The following is a 20,509-nucleotide window of genomic DNA, read 5'->3' on the forward strand; positions in this document are numbered from 1 at the left end:
TGCAATAATGAATGAGCTCATTAGATGATGCTGGGCGTAATTTGCCTTTCTCTTGCCTGCTACCTCTAGACAGTTGATAGGAAGAGTATGAGGGCTGCGAGACGCCTTCTCAGGCAGTAGCCCCAAGTGCGCTGCTCAGACATGCTTATCTCAGCTCCAGCTGCTCCCGACTCTCCACCTGTGCAGCACATCCACTCAGTTCCTCAGGCAATAGGATGGGCTCACAGGAGAGGTGCCTGTTCATGTGTATGCATGACTAATCTCGTGAAAAATACTGGCTCTGTAACTGCTTAATAACAGGATTTCACACTTTTCCATTGACCTGCCGCAACAGGCACAAGCAGCCAGCAGCCAGCCTTGGCTCAGGCACCTCTCTTAAAGAAAGGGACGATGAGAGCACGGAAGCAGTGCTGCCACAGCACAGCACCTGCACGCAGGAAAAGGGGGTTGTGCCATGGATAGGAGGAAGGCAACCCTGGGTTTTACGTAGCATAGCTGAGAGCTGGGCACATGGTGTGTGGGCTATTCCTGGCTCCCACACCTCTGAGAAGGTTCATGGCACCCAGGGAACCACAGTGGGCTGTATGGGTGTACTGGGGCACGGTGAGTGCAACACACACTCACCCTCCAGCCCCATCCCCGGACCAGTGCACTTGGACCGTAGAGACCACGGGGCAGGTGAGGGGGAGAAGGCCCCTGGCTGATACTAGAACTAGTTACTATTACAAAAAGTGGAATATTTTTGATTTAAGCTAAAGTAGAGTTAAGTTTCATCTAAGTAATCGTATGTTTTTGAAAGTGATGCCATGAAAAAGCCAAACTCAATAATCAATGCCAATTTGATTATTAAGCACATATTCTACATTATGCGGCACTGGGCACACGGAGCATAGCTCCACGTAATGTGTGCAGCTATGGAGGCTGGTTACATGGCTTTTATACTGGTTAAACATGCATATTCATATAGATTCCGGGAAGCATGTTACATATTCATTATTCTTTTGAGCCTCTCAGTGAACTCAGGTCTCTGTTCTTTGTTTCTTCTGCAGAAATGTTTTTTTTTCTTTTACCCAGCCCTGCTTTGGCAGCCTTGAAGCATCAGTCGGAGATAAGTTTCTTTAAGGTACACAATACTTGGTTTGTTGCTTGTTTCAGCTAGTGAAACTTCAACAAGCTGAACTCCTGTTACAATCATATTCTAACTGCAAGCTGGCCAAGATTCATTCCTTAAGCTAATTCATTCTCTTAACATAATGACTTATTCTTCCCTTCAAAAGTTAAGACAGAATGTCCCTCTGATAGCATGGTTTCTTTCAGAAGGTGTTTTTCTAGCCACTGTTCATCCTTTGGAGATGGTAACATCTTGTGTGCCGTGTGATCTGTGCTGAACAGAGGTGTCTGCGTCCTGTCATCACCCCTGTTTGCAGCCGCTCCCCATCTCGAATGCAGGGTCAGGCAGAGTTGGAGTCAGCTCCAAATCTGCAAGAGTTTTGACTGTTGTGAAGTTCATAATAACATTAAAATTAGTCCTTAGAATGCAACAGAATATGCATAAGACTTCTGGGAAAATTTAGGTGGGAAATCTGTTTTATCCCCTGTTCTTGCCTGGCTGCACACGACCGATGGAGATCGCTCCCTCGTGTTGCCAATGCCTGACAAAGGGTGCTTCCTTTCTAAAACTCCAATAGAGTCCTAAGAGGGTTTATTCGCCGGCATTTTCGATCCCACGGCCCGCCGAGCCATCGATGCGCTCGGCACTCCCGCGCCCCGCCTTCTCGCCGGCCTCGCGGGCGCGACATTGGAGGCGCTCGGCACTCGGCTGGCCGCGCCGGGAAGGGGCGGGTGTCTCTTGTCTGCCTGTCCAAGATGGCGGCGGAGGGAAGAGCTGGGGCAGCGTGAGGCTGCGGCGGCTCCGTCTCGGCACCCGCGGGCCCTGCTGCGGGGGCGGGACGGTGGGCTGGAGCGAGGCCGGAGCGCTTGGGTGAGAGGGGTCGCGGGCGGGAGCGGGGCCTGCCTCCCTGAGGGCGGGGACGGGGGACGTGCGACGGGCCCGATTCCCATCCCGATCCCCATCCCGATCTCGTGCTTGCGGGGCAGCTGGTGCCCATGTGTGCTGAAGTCCCGTTGCCCCCTCGCCCTCGAGGCTCCCCAAGGCCGCTGGGAGCGTGGGGAGAGAAGCAGAATCCCAGAATGCTTTGAGTGGGAAGGGACCCAAAAGGATCATCGAGTCCATGTCCTGTCCCTGCACAGGGCAACCCCAGCATTCACACCATGTGTCTGAGGGCATTGTCCAAACGCTTCTTGACTATTGTCAGGCCTGATGCCGTGACTGCTTGCCTGGGGAGCTGTTCCAGTGCTCCACCACCCTCTAGCTGAAGAACCTTTTCCTAATATCCAACCTAAACCTTTCCTGGTACATCTCCCTGCCATTCCCTCTGGTCCAAAGGTGAGGGAGCCCGGCCAGCCACCACTGCCCCTCTGCTTCGCCCCACCACAGCCTCTTGTGGGCCGGGTGTTCAGTTTCCATTGTGGGACTGAAGTGTGGAGGTCCCTGTGGAGATCAGAAGGGCTGCAAAAGTGCTGAGCCTTGATCCCGCCACCATTGTGTGCTAAGGAATGGGAGACATGAAGAGAGAGCTTCTCCACTGAACCTGTGTGATTACTGCTGAAACCAAAAAATTTGAAACGGGGTCTACTTAGGATTTATAGGATGAGCCTAGATAAGGGTATGTTCTTTATTTGCAGGGTTAGGAGTTGGGGTGTAAGCCCCTTTTGCTGGCATTATCTACCAACCTTCATAGCCACCAAACAGATAAGATTTCAAAAGAGAGCCAAAGGTGTGCATGTAGTTACAAACAAATCTTAGAAGCTTGACATGAGCCAGCAGTGTGTGCTTGTGGCCCAGAAAGCCAACTGTATCCTGGGCTGCATCAAAAGAAGTGTGGCTAGCAGGTCAAGGGAGGTGATTCTGCCCCTCTACTCTGCTCTTGTGAGACCCCACCTGGAATACTGTGTTCAGTTCTAGAATCCCCAAATAAGGAGGATATGAAATTGTTGCAAATGGGTCCAGAGGAGGCCAGATAATCGGAGTGCTGGAACACCTCTGCTATGAGGACAGGCTGAGAGAGTTGGGGTGAACATCAGCCTGGAAAGGAGAAGGCTCCAAGGAGATCTTATTGGCTGCCTTCCATTAACTGAAGGGGGGCTACAGGAAAGCTGGGGAGGGACTTCTTACAAGTGCATGTAGTGATAGGACAAGGAGGGGATAGCTTTAAATTAGAAGGGGGAAGATTTCGTGATGAAGGTGTTGAGGCCCTGGCACAGGTTGCCCAGGGGAGTTGTGGATGCCCCCTTCCTGAAAGTGTTCAAGGCCACATTGGATGGGTCCTTGAGCAGCCTGGTCTGGTCGGAGGTCTCCCTGTCCATGTCAGGGGTGTTAGAACTGATGTTTAAGGTCCCTTCCAACCCAAACTATTCTATGATTCTCAAAGTCATCTGTTCGTGAAGGACTGTCTTTAGCTTTGTTTTGCTGAGCAGTATCTCCATTAGGCCCTGTGCTCTTGAGCACAATGCTTTAGTATTGCATGTGCTCCTACTGAACTCCATATGACAACTAAACATTCAAGATGGGGAGCCCAAGATGGCAAGATGCCCTTTTTTTCCAAAGTGTAGTGCTTTTGTGTGTAAACATACATTCTGCCTACAAATTGCTGTGCTTGCTACCAACCATGTATAGTGGTCAGAATACTGACTTAAAACATTTTGTGCTAAATGGTTTCCCAAAACCTGAAGAAATAACATGTATCTGTATGAATTTAAACAGAAATTTCTTGTGTATACCTGCAGGCTTGATACAGTTAGTATTATGTGGTTTCACTTAAGTAACTATTATAGGATGAATATGTTGTACATTCTCCACCTCAACCAGTTATTTATAAAATTGAGGTACATGCCGGGACGTACAAGCACAAGTTCCCTGCTCTTACAGTATTCAGATGTAGCTTCATTGTGGCCAGATTACCTGACAGCTACAGTGAACAAGCTGCATGATCTTTGTGACAGATAACTTAGCAGTGTGTGCTCATGGACACACGCACAAAATTAATTAGGCAGAATTTGTTTAATGCCTTAAGAGAAGGTCAATCTTTTCATGTTAAGCTGGTTGCCAACTGAAGAACAAAAGCTGCTTACTCTGAGAGAACCAGAGTGCATGTATTTCATAAGGGCACTATCCTACTATATGCAAGCAACAGTGTAACAGAATGACTCCTGAAACCTAAGGGCTGATGGATTGGGGTGCTGCGGAAGCCCTAGTGAAAAGGAGTGCTTTCTTCCACTCTCTCTCCCAGCCTGGCATTCAGAAGGCTGCAGTGGTAGAGTTGGGAAACATGTCAGAAGGATGCATGGCTTCACTACAAAATGTGCAATATTTAGTTAAAAACATTTTAACTAATTGTTTTGTAGCACAGTGGTTCCCGCCTGGTTCCTTCGTTTCCTTCACTTCATCTGAGATTCAAGGGTTTGCAATCTCTCTCTAAACATCCTGCTCTTGGCTCCTTACAAAAAAATGGCTTTGACAGAAATTTGGGTGCACTTTGGTGTGTCATGGAAATCACACTCAGCTGTCTTCTCACCCTTTTTCTTTTTTCGTGAATAAATTATTTCAGTGATTTGGAGATTTTGTAAAGAAGAGGTGGTCTTTTATATCTTCAAAATAATAGAACAACCTCTATTTAATGAAAAATAAAATTTCTGTCAAGCCTGAAAGGTGAGCAAGAACCAACCAGAAGGTGGATTCTTTTCCTTTCCCACTGTCTTCCAGAGAATCTTCACTTGGTTCAGAGGAAGTTTCCCGTTTTATGTTGTGATTCTTCTTTATGGGAGGGTTATTTTCATTCTCTGTTTCTCAGACCTTTTCCTTTAGATGGGAACGGGGGAAGGAGCCCAGACGTGGCAACACATTCTCAGGCTCCTGCAGGACCGCCATGGCTTATGATGACTCCAAGAAGAAAGGAGGTATGACTGCTTCATAATCTCAGAGGGAGTTGCCAAAAAAAAAAGAAAAAGGATACCCTCTACAGCCCTTGCCAGGCTGTGCAGTCAGAGTGGGAAAGGAAGCTAGTATGCTGTGGAGCCCTTCAATTTAAACTGGCCAAGTTACTGAAGGATCCCAAGCCCTTGACTTCCAGGTGTAAGGTACTGGGATTAGAACTTGAGAAACTCTGGCCACTGCAGCCTTTCTTCTCCCTGCCAGGTCAATAGAATGGGAGACCAGGCATGAGGATATGTTTAATCATGGTAACCTCTGTAGATCCAGTTGTCTTTAGGAAAAAATATAAAGGGCTTAGAAATGAAATCTTTAGTGATTGTGTTATTGCATTAGAGCATGGAGCCCCATCCCTGTGGTTAGAGGGTACTGGTTGTTACCTTTTAGGCTTCTGTCCTTGTTGGATTTTGTGCATCACTCTGTGCTAACGTCCACTGTTACCTTATTTTGTGCGTAGTTGACGTGTCAATCATTCCTTAATGGGGTAATTAATTTCTTCCTTTTTTTCTCATTTCACGTAAATCTTAGAGTTCCTAGAGAGCGACAGAAGTGTTGATGACGTGGAGCTGGCAACTGGCAGAATACAGCGAGAGAAAAAGCGCCCTTACAAGGATCTGCTACAAGAGGAAGATGAGGTAGCAACTCAGGTCAGGAAGCCCTCAGAGAAAAGGCTGAGGGTGTAAGGATACATGTAAAGCTAGGGGTGGAATGGGATGGATGGATTTCTTGTTCTTTTTCATATAGAAATGCATATAGAAGACAGCAAGAGCAGCTAATCGTGTCTTGTATTGTTCAGTAACTTTCCTGGGGAAAAAGAGGGGGTCGGTCCCAATTACAACTGATTCTAATTTTTCTCATCTCAGAAAATAGGGTTGTAGGATGTTGTCTAGGTTGTAGAACCTTGCAAGTCTGGAGATAGTATGAAAAACATTTTACGTGGAAAAAAAAAAAAGGATTTTAGAATTTATGGTTGTATAAATAGGCAGCAAAGGATAAATATAATGTTAACTGATGCACTGTTGTCTTCCTGATTCTGCAGACAGCCCGAAACGATAGCTCTTGAGAGGTATGAACTTGCCCTGTTTAACTCTTTGGGGCCTTAACTCTGAAATCACGTAGTAACAATTTTAAAGTTTCTTCAGAACTTTCCTTTTTGAGTTGAAATTTCCCTTTGTTAGCTCGAAGGGGACTTATCTTGTGATCATTTTTTTTTTTTATCTGGAAAAGAAGTTCTAGTTTAAAATTAAAATCTTTTACCATGCAGATGGAATTCTGTAGAGGAGCTTCATTTTCAGACCATAAACTGGTCAAGAGACAAATAATAATTGGGTGACATGACATATTAAGGTCAATTTTTTGGCCTATCTTTTCAGTTGTCACCTCTCTGTAACTCCTTTCACTTCTTTTATCTTCTTCAGCCTATTAAACATGAACTGCTCACCTTCATTTTCAAAGCTTGACAGCCTATGCATGCTTAGATATTTCTTGGCTTCGTTAAGAGGTAGATGTCTGTCTTTTATCAACTTATCAGCTGATCTCCAATTGCTGTCTCTCATTGCCCATTTCTTAACACTTTCAAATGTGCTTTTTCAAGTTTTCTTGTGTATTGCCCCTCTCACTTGGGGAGAGCTCCCTGTACAGATCTGTCTTTCAATTTCCTTACAGCCCTGTTGAGCTGCAAGGCCTATGGAAAGCTTGATGCTGGTTAGGTGGCTGATGTGCTGAAACCAGTCCTGTCTAATAGTGGTTTTTGTATTCTCCAACCTATCTGTACCATGCTTTTTTGTCTCTTACCTTAAAACCTACACTGTGGGCTCTTGGGGACAGAATGTATTTCCTTTGCTTGTTTAGCGCCTGGAATAATGATCCTGGTTAATACCTAGGTTTCCTTGATATTACAGTAGTGCAAATAACTGTTGATATCTTCTACAAATTATTATCTATGGCAGTAGTCCATGTTAATCTCATATTATTTCTGTGGTTTGTCAACAACTTTTTTCTTCTTATTCTAGGACAGTGAGCTTTTTCCTGGGACGGAACCTCACAAAAAGAAGAGAAAGCATTCCTCCGATGAGTTCTGCTACAGAGGTAAGGTAGCAATCAGGGAAGGGAAGGCGCTGACAGAGTATGACTTTGAGGAAGGGATGCTGTTGAAGCAGTATCATTAACCTTTGTGGTTAGCATTTTAAAGGGGCAGAGTACATCAACCTGTCTTAGGAGAGGTAATCAGAAACCTGATGCTGATCAGCACCAGACAGCAAAAGATTAGGGAACGATACTTTCAAAGTCTAACTTAACAAGTTACCATTCAAGACCAAGTTGTTCAAGGCCAGGTTGGATGGGGCCTTGGGCAGCGTGCTTTAGTGGGATGTCCCTGCCCATGGCAGGGGGGTTGGAACTAGATGATCTTTAAGGTCCCTTCCAACCCTAAATATACTATGATACTATGATACCGTTGTTGGAGGTAGAGATTGTCCATGCCCTTTTCATTGACAAGTTCTAATTTTCTAGCCCATGCCTTCTCTTTTGGCATTTGGATTTGGTTTTGTCTGTATTGCATTACGAAGTGTAATTTTACTTCCAGATAGTATTACTTTTTCTGAATTTATAAATAGAATGCATCAGGGTGAAACATAAATGCTTTTGGGTTCAGTTTAAAGACAGAAGCATTAACCTTTGACACAGTTTCTCACAGCATTCTGCTTAGGAAACTGTATGCCTCTGGCCTGGACAGGCGCACACTCTCCTGGGTTGAAAACTGGTTGGATGGCCAGGCCCAGAGAGTGGTGGTAAATGGAGGCCAGTCACAAGTGGGGTTGCTCAGGGCTCAGTACTGGGTCCAGCCCTGTTCAATGTCTTTATCAATGACTTGGATGAAGGCATTGAGTGCACCCTCAGCAAGTTTGCAGATGACACTAAGCTGGAAGTGTGGATCGGCTGAAGGGTAGGGAGGCTCTGCAAAGGGATCTTAACAGGCTGGACCGCTGGGCCGAGGCCAATGGCATGAGATTTAACAAGGCCAAATGCCGGGTCCTGCACTTGGGGCACAACAACTCTATGCAGTGCTACAGACTGGGGGAAGAGTGGCTGGAGAGCAGCACGGAGGAGTAGGGCCTGGGGGTAATGGTTGACAGCCGACTGAACATGAGCTAACAGTGTGCCCGAGTGGCCAAGAAGGCCAATGGCATCTAGGCTTGTATCAGAAACGGTGTTTCAGAGAAGAAGCAGGTCCAGGGAGGTTATTTTCCCTCTGTACTCGGCACTGGTGAGACCACACCTTGAGTACTGTGTTCAGTTCTGGGCCCCTCACCACAAGAAGGATGTTGAGACTGTGAGGTGTGTCCAGAGAAGTGCAGCAAAGCTGGTGAGGGGGCTGGAGAACAAGTCTTACGAGGAGCGGCTGAGAGAGCTGGGGTTGTTTAGCCTGGAGAAGAGGAGGCTGAGGGGAGACCTTATTACTCTCTACAACTACCTGAAAGGAGGTTGTGGAGAGGAGGGAGTTGGCCTCTTCTCCCAAGTGACAGAGGACAGGACAAGGGGGAGTGGCCTGAAGCTCCACCAGGAGAGGTTCAGGCTGGATATCAGAAAAAAATTCTTGACGGAAAGAGTCATTGGGTACTGGAACAGGCTGCCCAGGGAGGTGGTAGAGTCGCTCTCCCTGGAGGTGTTTAAGGAACGGGTGGATGAAGTGCTTGGGGACATGGTTTAAGGGAGTGTTAGGAATGGTTGGACTCAATGATCCAATGGGTCCTTTCCAACCTGGTGATTCTATGATTCTTCTCACAATTAATACACTGGCCAGAAAATGACAATACTGTTCATAAAAGCGTAACAGCTTTAAGATATATTTTTGGCCCAATGAAAAAAAGCCAAGCTGAAATTTCATCAAAATCTGATTTCAGAATGAAAAGGCTTGTGTCTTCAATTCATTGGTCTCACGTTGGCTAAAAATAGCATGAAAACCATACACTTGAGATGTAATTTCAGGTTCAGGAAGATACATTTTCATCAAAATATGTTCTTTTACAGTAGAAAGTTCAAGAACTTTCCTGCTCTGTCTTGCTGCCTTAAATTATTTAGCCAGCTCGGACATTATAGCTCATTAATTATATCAGTAGTACTGTGCTGAGCTGGCTACAAGCTTCAGATATCTTGTGTTTAAGCCAGGATGTAAATGTTAGCTGTACTCATAAGTCTTGCAGGGTTCCCATTTCGCCTCTTAGTGCTAGTGTAATATTGTCTTTAAGGGAATCATCTTGATACACGTTTCTCTTTGTCTTTATTCAGGTGTATTGCCTTTGGATCTACCATCAAAGAAGAAAAAAAAAACAGTTTCTAGCCCATCCTCAGCTGATGCAACCATGGATGTACTCAAGGCTATCACCTCACCTTTGGCCACAAGCTCAAAGTCTTCAAAGAAGACCTCTGAAAAATCATCTTATTCTTCCTCTGGTCATTCTGAAAGCAAAAAGGAGCACCACAAGAAGAAGCTGAGTGGGAGCAGTGGGGAGCACTCAGTGGATGATGGCAGCTTCCACAAATCTAAAAAAATGAAACCTCTCTACGTGAACACAGAGACACTTACTCTTCGTGAACCTGATGGCTTGAAGATGAAGCTTATCCTTTCACCAAAAGAGAAAAGTAGTGCAGCAGATGATGATTCCTACTCCTCAGCACCAGCAGCTGCAAAGAAATCTTCAAAGAAATCGGCTCGAGATGAGCAAGGCTCATTCCTGCTGGGTCATGAACTGCAGAGCTTTCTGAAGTCATCCCGGAAGAAGCACAAATCACTTCCAGACCAACATCCACCTTCTGAGAATTTTGGTGCTGACACCTCCCATTTTTCAGAGGGCCATGGGACCGAGTATGAGATTGCAGGTATGGAGGCACCACCAGAATCTGGTTCCTCATCTGGTGGGGAGTTGGAGGCTGGAGAGCTTGTGATAGATGACTCTTACCGGGAAATCAAGAAGAAGAAGAAGTCAAAAAAAAGTAAGAAGAAAAAAGACAAGGAGAAACACAGAGAGAAGAAGCACTCTAAGTCCAAAAAGAGTTCTGGGCATGGCCCTGTGGCAGTAGCAGAAGTGTCACCACCACCTCCTCCCAGTACCTCTTATGTTCTTCCTCCACCTCCTGCTGTTCCTCACTCAGATGGTCAAGGTGAGAAGAGGAGGAAAAAGGACGACAAGGAGAAGGACAAAGCTGAGAAATGGGAAAAGGAAAGAGAAAGAGAAAGAGAAAGAGAAAGAGAAAAAGAAAAGGAAAGAGAAAGAGAAAAAGAAAGAGAACGAGAGAGAGAAAGAGAACGAGAGAGAGAAAGAGAACGCGAAAGAGAAAGAGAACGCGAAAGAGAAAAAGAAAGAGAAAGAGAAAAGGAGAAGGAAAGAGAAAAGGAGAAGGAGAAAGAAAGAGAAAAAGAAAGAGAAAGAGAAAAAGAAAGAGAAAGAGAAAAGGAAAGAGAAAAAGAAAGAGAAAGAGAAAAAGTAAGGAGAAGTTGGAGGGAAAAAATAGAAATTGAGTGATGGGTAATGGTGAATTAGGCAGTCATTACAAAAGCATGTTAAATTGAAACAAAAGGATCCCTAGCACCAAAATCAACAGTTTCACTGAAGCGTGTTTGTAAAAATGTGTCAGCCACTGTGATTTCTGTTTGTAGCCAAAGCAATATGTATCATTCTTGTGGCTTGTGGCTCAAGCAGTCTTTACCCAATAGAAGTTCTTTGAAAAGTTTATACTTAATTTGCTTGCTACAGGTTATGTACCAAGCACAACTGCATCATTTTCTAAGGTAACCGGTTCTCACTGTTGTCAGGCGGACTTTGGGACTAGTCATCTAGACCATCACCGCGGTTCCTCTAAAAAGGAGTCGAGCTCTAACCTGAAAAGGGGCAATATTTACCCATTAACTCCTGTATTCTAATGAAATTCTGATTCTACTACATTCCCAGTTTGGTTCTGTACTCATAAATTCAGATTTTCATGGTTAGCGTATAAAAATACAAGTTTACAGGTCATATAACTGTGCCTATGTAAGTATCTAAATGGGAAAAAGCAACTTCTGTATATTCAGATAGGCAAGAGTTGCTTTGTGTCAGGAAATGGGTAGGTATAGCCCAGATTTGTTTAGCCATTATTCTGTTCTGTTTGGTAAGTTTTCTTTGATCATAGCTTGGCAACTGCTTATGCCTCTGCTGTCAGTGTACTTATACTGTCTATTTTCATGCCAATTTGAAGTATTCTGGAAGGATCCAAGGAGTGGAACAAAACATGATAAGGACTAAATTGCTTTGACAGATCTATGGTAGGTGTTGTGAATAGTATGACAGGTATTTTTTAATTATTATTGTGTGCTTTAAAACTGAGATACAGAGTTGTATGTTGCTCCTGGTTTTAGGATAGCAAGTTGTTGCAACATATGAATGAAATGCATTGATAGAGTCATTGCAAATTAAGCTTTGTACCAAGACTGGTTCTGGCTTGTTCCTGTGCTTTTGTAAACACTAAATTCAGCCAGAACATGTTAAACACTGCATTTTCATATTCCTGATCCAAGTACCACATCCCTCTTTACATCTTCAATAAATGCCAAATTCTTATTAAATTTGAGTAGATGTATGATAATTAAAAATCTTTCTTTCCTTTTCTTCTACTGACTAGCCAAAGAAGAAAAACATGTCTGCCTATCAAGTGTTCTGCAAAGAATATCGTACAACTATTGTGTCTGAGCACCCTGGAATAGGTGAGATAATAATATAGCCTCCTTTTCTCTTGAGTATATACCAGATGGATTAACTAGCAGAACATATCATCTCTGTTTTATACCAGTCTCTTAATCTTCACAGAATTCAAAGAATCTACCGATTTTCTTTGAATAAGAGGTGACAAAAGGGACAGGAGTGGATTTTGTTATTTTACTTAATTGTATTTCAACCAAGCTATGAATCTTGATAGGGAAATTGCTATCTCTTTCTTTCTTTACTTCAAGAGTTATCTTCATTGTATCACTTTTCCTGTATATACGTGTGAGCTTATATTCCTGATATGAGCTTTTTTCATTTTAAATAGTAATGGGAATGCACAGTGGCAATCATTTTCAGGACAATGTAGAGTGTTCCAGTTGTGGAATGGGTTGCTTCCTAAATGTGTGTGCATGAGCCAGTGAATATCTTATGTTCTCCCCATTATTTTATGATTTCATTTGTTTTCAACAGTTTTCTGCTTTCTTTCTGCCAGATTTTGGAGAGCTAAGTAAAAAACTGGCAGAAGTGTGGAAGCAGCTTCCTGAGAAGGATAAACTGGTGAGTTTGTGTTAGGTGTTTTTGTAAAATGCTTTCTGTAAACTAGGTGTGTACATCAGAACATGCTGGCAGCATTGCCACCATACCCTGTAAAATGCTACTTAGGTCCCCAAAGGATGTAAAGATGGAAGGTATGGTAAACTTGCACTTGCAATCATAAAAGCATCCATTTTCTTTTCATTGTATTGCTTCATCACAGAATCACAGAATCACAGAATCACAAGGTTGGAAAGGACCCATTGGATCATCGAGTCCAACCGTTCCTAACACTCCCTAAACCATGTCCCTAAGTACTTCATCCACCCGTTCCTTAAACACCTCCAGGGAAGGCGACTTTCATCTGTTAGCTAAATAATATCATTCTGCCTCTAGGCCCTGCAGTCAGGTAACAGAACTACCTAATGTTATGAATCTTTCTTTCATACCATGGTAACTACAGATCTGGAAACAGAAAGCTCAGTATCTCCAACACAAGCAGAATAAAGCAGAGGCCACCACTGTGAAGAGAAAGGCATCATCTTCAGATGGTGCACCAAAAATGAAAGGTAATTGTTGCACTTTATTTGCTCTGCTCTTTTTTCTTGGACAAGGACTACAGTGTTTTCTGTGGAATAAAGAACAAAAACCCTTTCCTGCTTCACACCTCTCTACCTGCTTTCTCACAATGCTTGACATTTAAATCACCTTATTACTCAAGAACAATTTTTCTGTGAGAGTGAGGATCATGTCATCATGTTTCAAAAAAATTTCTTCTTCATAGAATTGGGTTTAGCAGTTTAGAGATTAAAATGTAAAATAAGAAGAGGCGGCAGGGAAGTTCTAGTGGGATTTGCTGGTAGAGGCAAAAGAGTTGTTCTTGGATTGACAGTTCTATTTATCAAATCTCCTTAACCAAATCTCCCAAACTGCAGTAAGCTGAGGTGGGTGCTTTGTACACATAGAAGGAAAGCTTTGCCTCCAGAGACCACAGGACTGGGTCCAGAGAACTATTTAAGCATCTCATGCCTTCAAGATTTGAACTTTACCAAGTAAAAGAATGAAAGAAGAGAATATGGAATTTTAATTTGTATGTTTCCAGCTTCTCCAACAGGCGTGATTTCCCCTCATAAGAAATCTCCCACCAGCAACGTGGTGGTGCCTTCCTCACCAGCCAAAGTCCCTGAGACAGATCCTATTGATGTAGCTGCGCACTTACAGTTGCTGGGTGAATCTCTGAGCCTCATTGGACACAGACTGCAGGAAACAGAGGTGAGTCTGTAATCAGTGATGTCACAGTGATATGATGTAATCTACACACATGATTGGGGAGATTATTATTATATTTCACTAAAAAGTTTAGTCAGTGCTTTTCTGTTAGAAGGGAAATTAGAGATGGCAAGTTGTGTTTCTTGGATGTATTGCTGTATGTTTTCAGTGAAATAAAAAGCTTTGTTTCTCAGTAAACAGTAGGCATTAAAGAAAGACAGGTCCTTTGCAGCTCTAGGTCCTTGAATGCCATTCTTAGTTAACAAACTCTTCAGTCTTTTCTTACTGTACGTTCACCTTGAATCTGGTATTACCTTGCTATCTTGGCCAGTCTCTGTTCCAGTTTCTGTTACTTTCCCAAGCATTGCTAAGAACTATGTCTTTACTAAGGTGCTTTTTGCATGCCCTGTTGTTTTCTGTCAGTATCTTATTGCCAGTGCTTTGGATAGGAGCGACTACTGTTTAAACTTAGCTGGTAACATAGAAGATGTCATATTTTAATGGTTTGCTACTGTTAGATGATAGTGATTCTATGCATGCACACACACATACATTGAGAACTCAGCCTAGCCTGTAAGGAGAACATATATTTGGCTCAAATAGTATCCTTGAATTTTAGGGCTGGCATGATCATCTCATCCCACTGTGCTTGCTTGTTTTATCAGGAGTAAAATAAATGTTCTTGCATTTTGTTTCTGGTATGACCAGTTGAGGTCATTCTTCACAGAAACAGCCAGAGCAAAATTTCCCCCTTCACAGAAAGGCACACCAACAAATTCCCTTTCATGAAGGTAATGAAGATTACTAAAGCATTTGTTACAGACTTTGCATTTCTTTAGACTTCAATAATAAAACAACTATTGTCTCTAGGACTCATGTAGTTAACAAAATAGATGGTAAGAAATGGCAAAGAAATTATGTTACAGAAAATTGTGGAATTAAGTGTTTATGCAGCTGACAACTTTCTGGCCTTTTCTGTTATTCCCTACTTTTCCTACATCAGTGTGTTGCCTGCTGAATTCTTAAATTTTCTGAGCCATCAGTTTCTCTGTGAACCCAGTGGTATAGTTTTGTTCCTGTGTAAATAATGAGGGTGGACTTAGGAGCTTATGAGTGAAGATGCTGTATCTGCAGGAGAATCAGTACAGTTGTGATACCCATGATTTCCACTACTTATCCCTATCCATTTTTTTCTTTCCTTACTTCAAGGGGATGGTGGCTGTTTCAGGAAGTTTGTCGGTACTTTTAGATTCAATCATCTGTGCTTTGGGCCCATTAACTTGTCTGACCACACAACTACCAGAGTTGAATGGCTGCCCTAAGCATGTTTTGGTGAGTTCCTTGAGGTTGTTTCCATTCTAGCACTGTTAATTTCAGTAGAGTTAAGCAAGAGTTTTTTGATGAATCAGTCTTATGATGTGATTATGATTTCAGTGCAATAAGAAAATTGTCTTGGTTGTACATTTTTATAGAGGAATATTTCTTGAAATTCTTCAAGATGCTACTGTTGCACAGTATTGGGCAATGTTTTTGCTCCCAGTGGCAACTGACCTAGTATTTATAGCATTGATAATAGTGTGTGTAGGTCCTGTCTTAGTGACAGAATCAATCTATCTGAATCAAATAAAGCACCCATACACATACCAGTATTTTTCAAAGATGTAATTTTCCGTAAAAATAAAAAGCACCTTCTAGCTGCTCCTTTAGTAGCATAAAAAATAACTTGTGATCTCAGGATTCCTAATTTGAATGAGTGTGGCCTTTTACATGTGGCTGTAGCTTTCTCCAAGGAAAGAAAAATAATGTTTTAAGGAACTACATAACTGCAGATTGTTCCCCACTTTAAACTACATCTAATATTGAGCCCTGATTTAGCAACAGTTTGTGGCATCTATGTAGCATGATGTGGACATAGATTAAAATGACAGCAGCATAAAAGGAATAAGGAGTCATACCTCCAACAGGAGACATGAATAAAGCAGAGACAGAGTGGAGCATAAATGAAAAAAAATATAGTCTGCAAAAGCTAAGAGATTAAAAGCAAATCTGGAGAGAGAGCAACAAAAATAGGATATGAACTGGCATGTTATAAGGGCAGCCCAAACATTGATTCATTCTGAGAAAGGACTGTTAACAACAGCAACAAAGTTGACAGCTTAGGCTGTGAGCTCCCACTAACTGGCTGTCTACACAAAAGCTGAGTCAGTGGGGTGTTCCCATCCTAAGCTATGGAAAAACGTCCTATGCTTTTTTCCTTCTTGCTTGCCAAGCGTATTCAGAGCAATGACACCACATGACTAATGATGCGTGTACTGGAAACTTGATCAACTTATTGTTATAAGGAGCAATGGAGCTTTAGGTAGATTAAGGTACTTACCCTGCACCTCTGAAAACTGGTATTCAGGCTTGATAATAATTAAATTATTCTGATTTTTACCACCAGATATGTAACAACAGTGGTGTTCTAAGACATGGATAAAATCAATCGTGGTGCTGCTTGTAGGATGCAATTTATCTTTTCACTCAGTAGGTGGCATTGTTTAATGCGAGAATCGCAACTGGTGCAGATCTGGCTCCTCGGTCTTCAGAAACTAAAAGGTGGTATCCTTAAGGCCTTCTTCATCCACCTAGCCACAGGCTTGAGCCTCATGAAACACTGCATTTGAAGAACATACAGAGTATATACTCCTGGCTCTTGTTTTCTGATATGCATAAGAAGGACTCTTACTCTCAAAATGTAATTACATTTTGGAAGGAAAACTGGAGGGCGCTTCTTTTTCCCATCTAACACCCTGCTAGTGCATCTGTTTGAGGGTTTTTCTCTTTACTTTTACACTGCAGAATTTCATAAAGGACTTGTGAGTACGAAGTATTTTTTTTTTATATATGCTACAACTTTGATCGTTTTGCTCAAGTCCTTCATCACTAGTCTTTCCTGTGGTTGATGTGATATGGTTGATGTAGCTTGTTTCAAATTCAGAGATATGGAGTATGAGATTTGTAAGGAGGCAATCATTTGAGGGAACCCTCAATCATTTTCATAGTTTCCAGGTACTTAGAAATAGTGAGTCTGCCTTTATGTTTAGTTAACTATATGTCCAAAAATATGAAATTAGGCCCAACAGTGGTAGTGATGACTAGGCAGATTTAGTTTTCTAATCGTATGATAACTTGTAAGACAAATGAACATGAATAGTACCCCCATATGTGTCATTTTTTAAGGATTTTGAGTCATTACCCAACACTAAAAAATATTTAATTTCTTTTCCCAGTCAAACACACTAGACAACATCGCCTACATCATGCCTGGGCTTTGACGGGGAAGGATCCTGGGACATACTCAACCCCTGCCTGACTGACCTATGTACATATGCACTACGCCGGCACTCACAAAGGGCTCTGTGTGTAGGGTTTTAAAGCTTTTTATCCCTATGGTTTATACATAGGATTGTAACTACTTGACTTCTGTTTTATGAAAAGTTGTGAAGTTAAGCTGAGAAAACCCTTTTCTGTTGTTAGGTGAAGAGTCCTCCAATCTGAAAGTATTTTGTATGAAGAATTTAGAAATCTTTTGAGATTCTCGCCTTAAATCCAGATCCTTCAGTGGGATAAGCAGCCCGAGAATGGACTTCTCGATATAAAGAATAACATGTCACCATGCGAAGAGTCATTGAAACAGGTGTCCCAGAGAGGTGGTTGACTCTCCTTCCTTAAAAATGAATGAGCAGCCTGCTCTAGTGGGACTTCAAGCAGGGGGATGGACCAGATGACCTCCTGATCTCTCTTTTGGCCTAAAGTAGTCTGATGTTCTGTGGGCAGGTAGAAATGGTAATATATTTTGGAACAAGGAATAGAACTCAGCTCCTCACCAGCCCTGTTTCAAGCTGTTTTTCAGTTTAAGATCTACTGTTTGAGAGGAAGACTGCATACCTGATCAAAGATAAAAGAGTTTGGTGGCTCTTGGTCACTTCTTTGAGTCCTCCCTCTTCAATCAGTAATAACCAAAAGTTGTCAGCATCGGCTGTCCTGTCTGGTAGCTGCATTTGAAGTAAAGTGGAAGATGACAATGAATTTAATCTTTTCTTGTGGACTTGCACCCAAATCGGCGTTAGCACAATATATCAGCCAGCTGCATTGGCTTGAGAGTATGAACCTCCTGCTGATTTTTCCAGGCCGTGGTCAGTCTGCTTTGATAGAGAGGAGCGTGCAAGCAGATCGGAAAAACTTGGATTACTTCTGCCTGTCTTGCACCTGTTTTGTGAACAGACAGCTTTGGTTTCTGAGATCACTGATCCTCCATTCCTTTCACCAGCAGCATTGAAAGAGCCATGATGCTGCTGTGAGGCAGTGACTAATGACCAGTTTGAAGCAGTTATGGCTGCATAAGGCATATATGGGTTGATTGGACCGATTCCCCTACCTTCCAGCCACGTACTTGTTTGGTTTTCTGCTCCTCTAGAACAGGAGCTGCAGGAGAGGACTTGATCGTCATATAGGCTTTTGTGCGTCTATATGTATATGTGGTGTTGATATCATATGTATTTGACTTTTACCAATACCTGTAACATTTTTATTTATCCTGTATATTTCTCTTTGTGTGTATATATATACATACATAATTTAAAAACGAAAATCCCTCCCTCCACCAGCAGTGTGTGGAAAACACAAATCAAGTTTGCCTCACCCCATTTCCTGCAGGAATTGGCTGTATGTGTAGTAGTAAGCATTGGCATTGTACAGGGAAACACCAGGAAGAGTTTAAGTGATTGTAGAAGCAGGCTATCTTGTGAAGGTAGCTAGAACAACTGAAATATAATTTGATGCTAGCCTTTCCAGCCTTATAATGTAAAAGTTTTTAAATGACAGAAGAACACATTTTTACTTCCAATGGGAAGTCTAGCTTCTGTTTTCAGGGCCGTTGAAAGTGAGCTGTCCCTTGGTGTGACTGAGCCCCAGATCATAATTAAATTAAATCCTCAGGTGCGCAGGAGGGATTTTTTTTTCCCTATTCCTGTTTACCATGTATTCCCCAGCTGTGCCTATACAAGGTAGTCTGTCTCTTACAGAGCTCTTCTCAGTGTAGCGTTAACATTTTCTTAGTCACTGGAGGAGGCAGAAGGTTTTCAGACCACCACAGTAGTTCTCAACCGAAGCCTCAGACCAGAGCATACGTGTTTTAACAATGTATGACTAATCCTAGTGTGCCTGGAATTGGGAAGGGCCCAGGAGGGAGGCAGTCTGATCCAGCTTCGGATCCTGGCCCGTGCTAAAGCAGCTACTGTTGAGAGTGGCACAAAATTACTGGCTCGCTCCAGCCCTTTACAACTGAGAGCACTGGGATGAAGGGGTAGATCTGCTTTCTAACGAACAGAAGGGGATCAGCTTTAGCTTTGTCATCTGTACAATGAAAAACTCGAAGAGTTTGAAAAACACACAGCCCTGGTGTATTGTCTTTTTATTTAAAATTTGTACACTTTGTATAATCTGTATCTTGTGGTATTTGGTACCAGAGGGAAAACTTTGGCAAGACTTAGCAGTTTTTATATTTTTGTTATTTCCTTGTTGTTTGATCCAGATTACATTGTAATTATACAAGAAATTTTTTTGTACTGTACTTATCAATATAATTTTTTTTTAACATTTGGACTGTCATCATTCATTTCTGGCATGCACCATGTTCTCTCCGGCTGCTGCTCCTACTAGTATTTAGTATTTCTCAGCAAAACACATCCAGTTCTAAACTGGTTAAACTCAGTTTGCAGGCAGGCTCTACTGTTTCCAGTACCACAGTTCACCCAAAATATCGCTCAGAGAGTGCTGATAGTTTGGGAACATTTCTGAAGGGAGATGCACACCATCAAGCCCTGTGGATCGCATCGGGGCACTTATCTTCCCTGCTGCCTCACTTCAGCTCAGGTTTGTGGTGTTGAGTACACGGGACTCGGGTGCGGCAGCGTCAGATTGTGATTTAAGCTGGGTGTTGACATGCCCCTGTTTCCTCAGGCTGAGTGCTGGATTGCAGCCTCACCTTGCGTGAGGCAATGGCTAAGCCCAGGAGGATCATAGAATCCCTAGGTCAGAAAAGACCTTTGTGATCATCAAGGCCAGCCATACCTGTCCACTACTAAACCATATCCCTAAGCACTATATCTAGCTGTCTTTTAAATACCTCCAGGCATGGTGATTCCACTACCTCCCTGGGCAGCCTGTGCCAGTGCTTGATAATCCTTTTGGAGAAGAAATTTTTCCTAATGTCCAATCCAAACCTTCCCTGCTGCAACTTGAGGCCATTCCCTATTGTCCTCTCACCTATTACTTGGGAGAAGAGATCAATACTCACCTCACTACAACCTCCTTTCAGGTAGTTGTCTTCCCTCAGCCTCCTCAAGGCTAAACAGCCCACATTCCCTCAGCCGCTCCTCATTACACTTGTTCTCCAGCCCCTTCACCAGCTTTGTTGCCCTTCTCTGGACACACTCTAGGACCTCAATGTCTTGTAGTGAGGGGCCCAATTCTGAACACAGTATTTGAGGTGCGAACTCACCAGTGCTGAGTACAGGGGCAGAATCACTTCCCTGGTTCTGCTGGCCATGCCGTTTCTGATACAGGCCAAGATGCTATTGGCCGCCTTGGCCACCTGGGCCACTGCTGGCTCACCTTCAGCTGCTCTCACCTAGCACCCCCAAGTCTTTCTCTGCCAGGCAGCTTTCTAGCCACTCTTCCCCAAGCCTGTAGTGCTGCATGGAGTTGTTGTGTCCCAAGTGCAGGACCTGGCAGGTGGCCTTGTTAAACCTCATCCTATTTGGTCTCAGCATGGATGTTGCAGAAGGCAGTGCCTTCTGAAGAAAGGAATAAATAATTATGTTAAGGGAATTAATTAGCTCAAGCAAGAATAAGAGAGTAAGAGTGAGAAGAATGA

At 43.0% G+C, this 20,509-nt stretch overlaps 1 protein-coding gene across 6 annotated transcripts; it reads left to right on the forward strand.

Moving 5' to 3' along the window:
- The first annotated feature begins 1,843 nt into the window (after positions 1-1,843).
- HMGXB4 (HMG-box containing 4) lies at positions 1,844-19,832 on the forward strand. 6 transcript variants are annotated; one of them, XM_054085779.1, is made up of 11 exons: positions 1,844-1,981; positions 4,911-5,016; positions 5,576-5,682; positions 7,060-7,135; positions 9,335-10,530; positions 11,705-11,786; positions 12,281-12,345; positions 12,785-12,890; positions 13,424-13,593; positions 14,800-14,922; positions 16,863-19,832. In XM_054085779.1, exons 2-11 carry the CDS (start codon positions 4,986-4,988, stop codon positions 16,905-16,907), a joined length of 2,001 nt encoding a protein of 666 aa, XP_053941754.1. In that variant the 5' UTR covers positions 1,844-1,981; positions 4,911-4,985; the 3' UTR covers positions 16,908-19,832. The 6 variants fall into 6 exon arrangements, with proteins under 6 accessions (XP_053941754.1, XP_053941734.1, XP_053941760.1 ...); XM_054085759.1 differs by having other exon boundaries at positions 5,576-5,694; positions 16,863-19,831; XM_054085785.1 differs by lacking the exon at positions 4,911-5,016 and adding an exon at positions 6,087-6,113 and having other exon boundaries at positions 5,576-5,694; positions 16,863-19,319.
- Positions 19,833-20,509: the final 677 nt, after the last annotated feature.

This window comes from Cuculus canorus, chromosome 1 (genome assembly GCF_017976375.1).
Source record: "Cuculus canorus isolate bCucCan1 chromosome 1, bCucCan1.pri, whole genome shotgun sequence".
Classification (NCBI taxonomy): domain Eukaryota; kingdom Metazoa; phylum Chordata; class Aves; order Cuculiformes; family Cuculidae; genus Cuculus; species Cuculus canorus.

Bases quoted from the DNA above. Each gene is read 5' to 3' on its own strand.
- HMGXB4 (XM_054085759.1), top strand. From the start codon at position 4,986: ATGGCTTATGATGACTCCAAGAAGAAAGGAG. The intron at 5,017-5,575 runs GTATGACTGCTT...CGTAAATCTTAG, and splicing joins TGACTCCAAGAAGAAAGGAG to AGTTCCTAGAGAGCGACAGA. The intron at 12,891-13,423 runs GTAATTGTTGCA...GTATGTTTCCAG, and splicing joins TGGTGCACCAAAAATGAAAG to CTTCTCCAACAGGCGTGATT.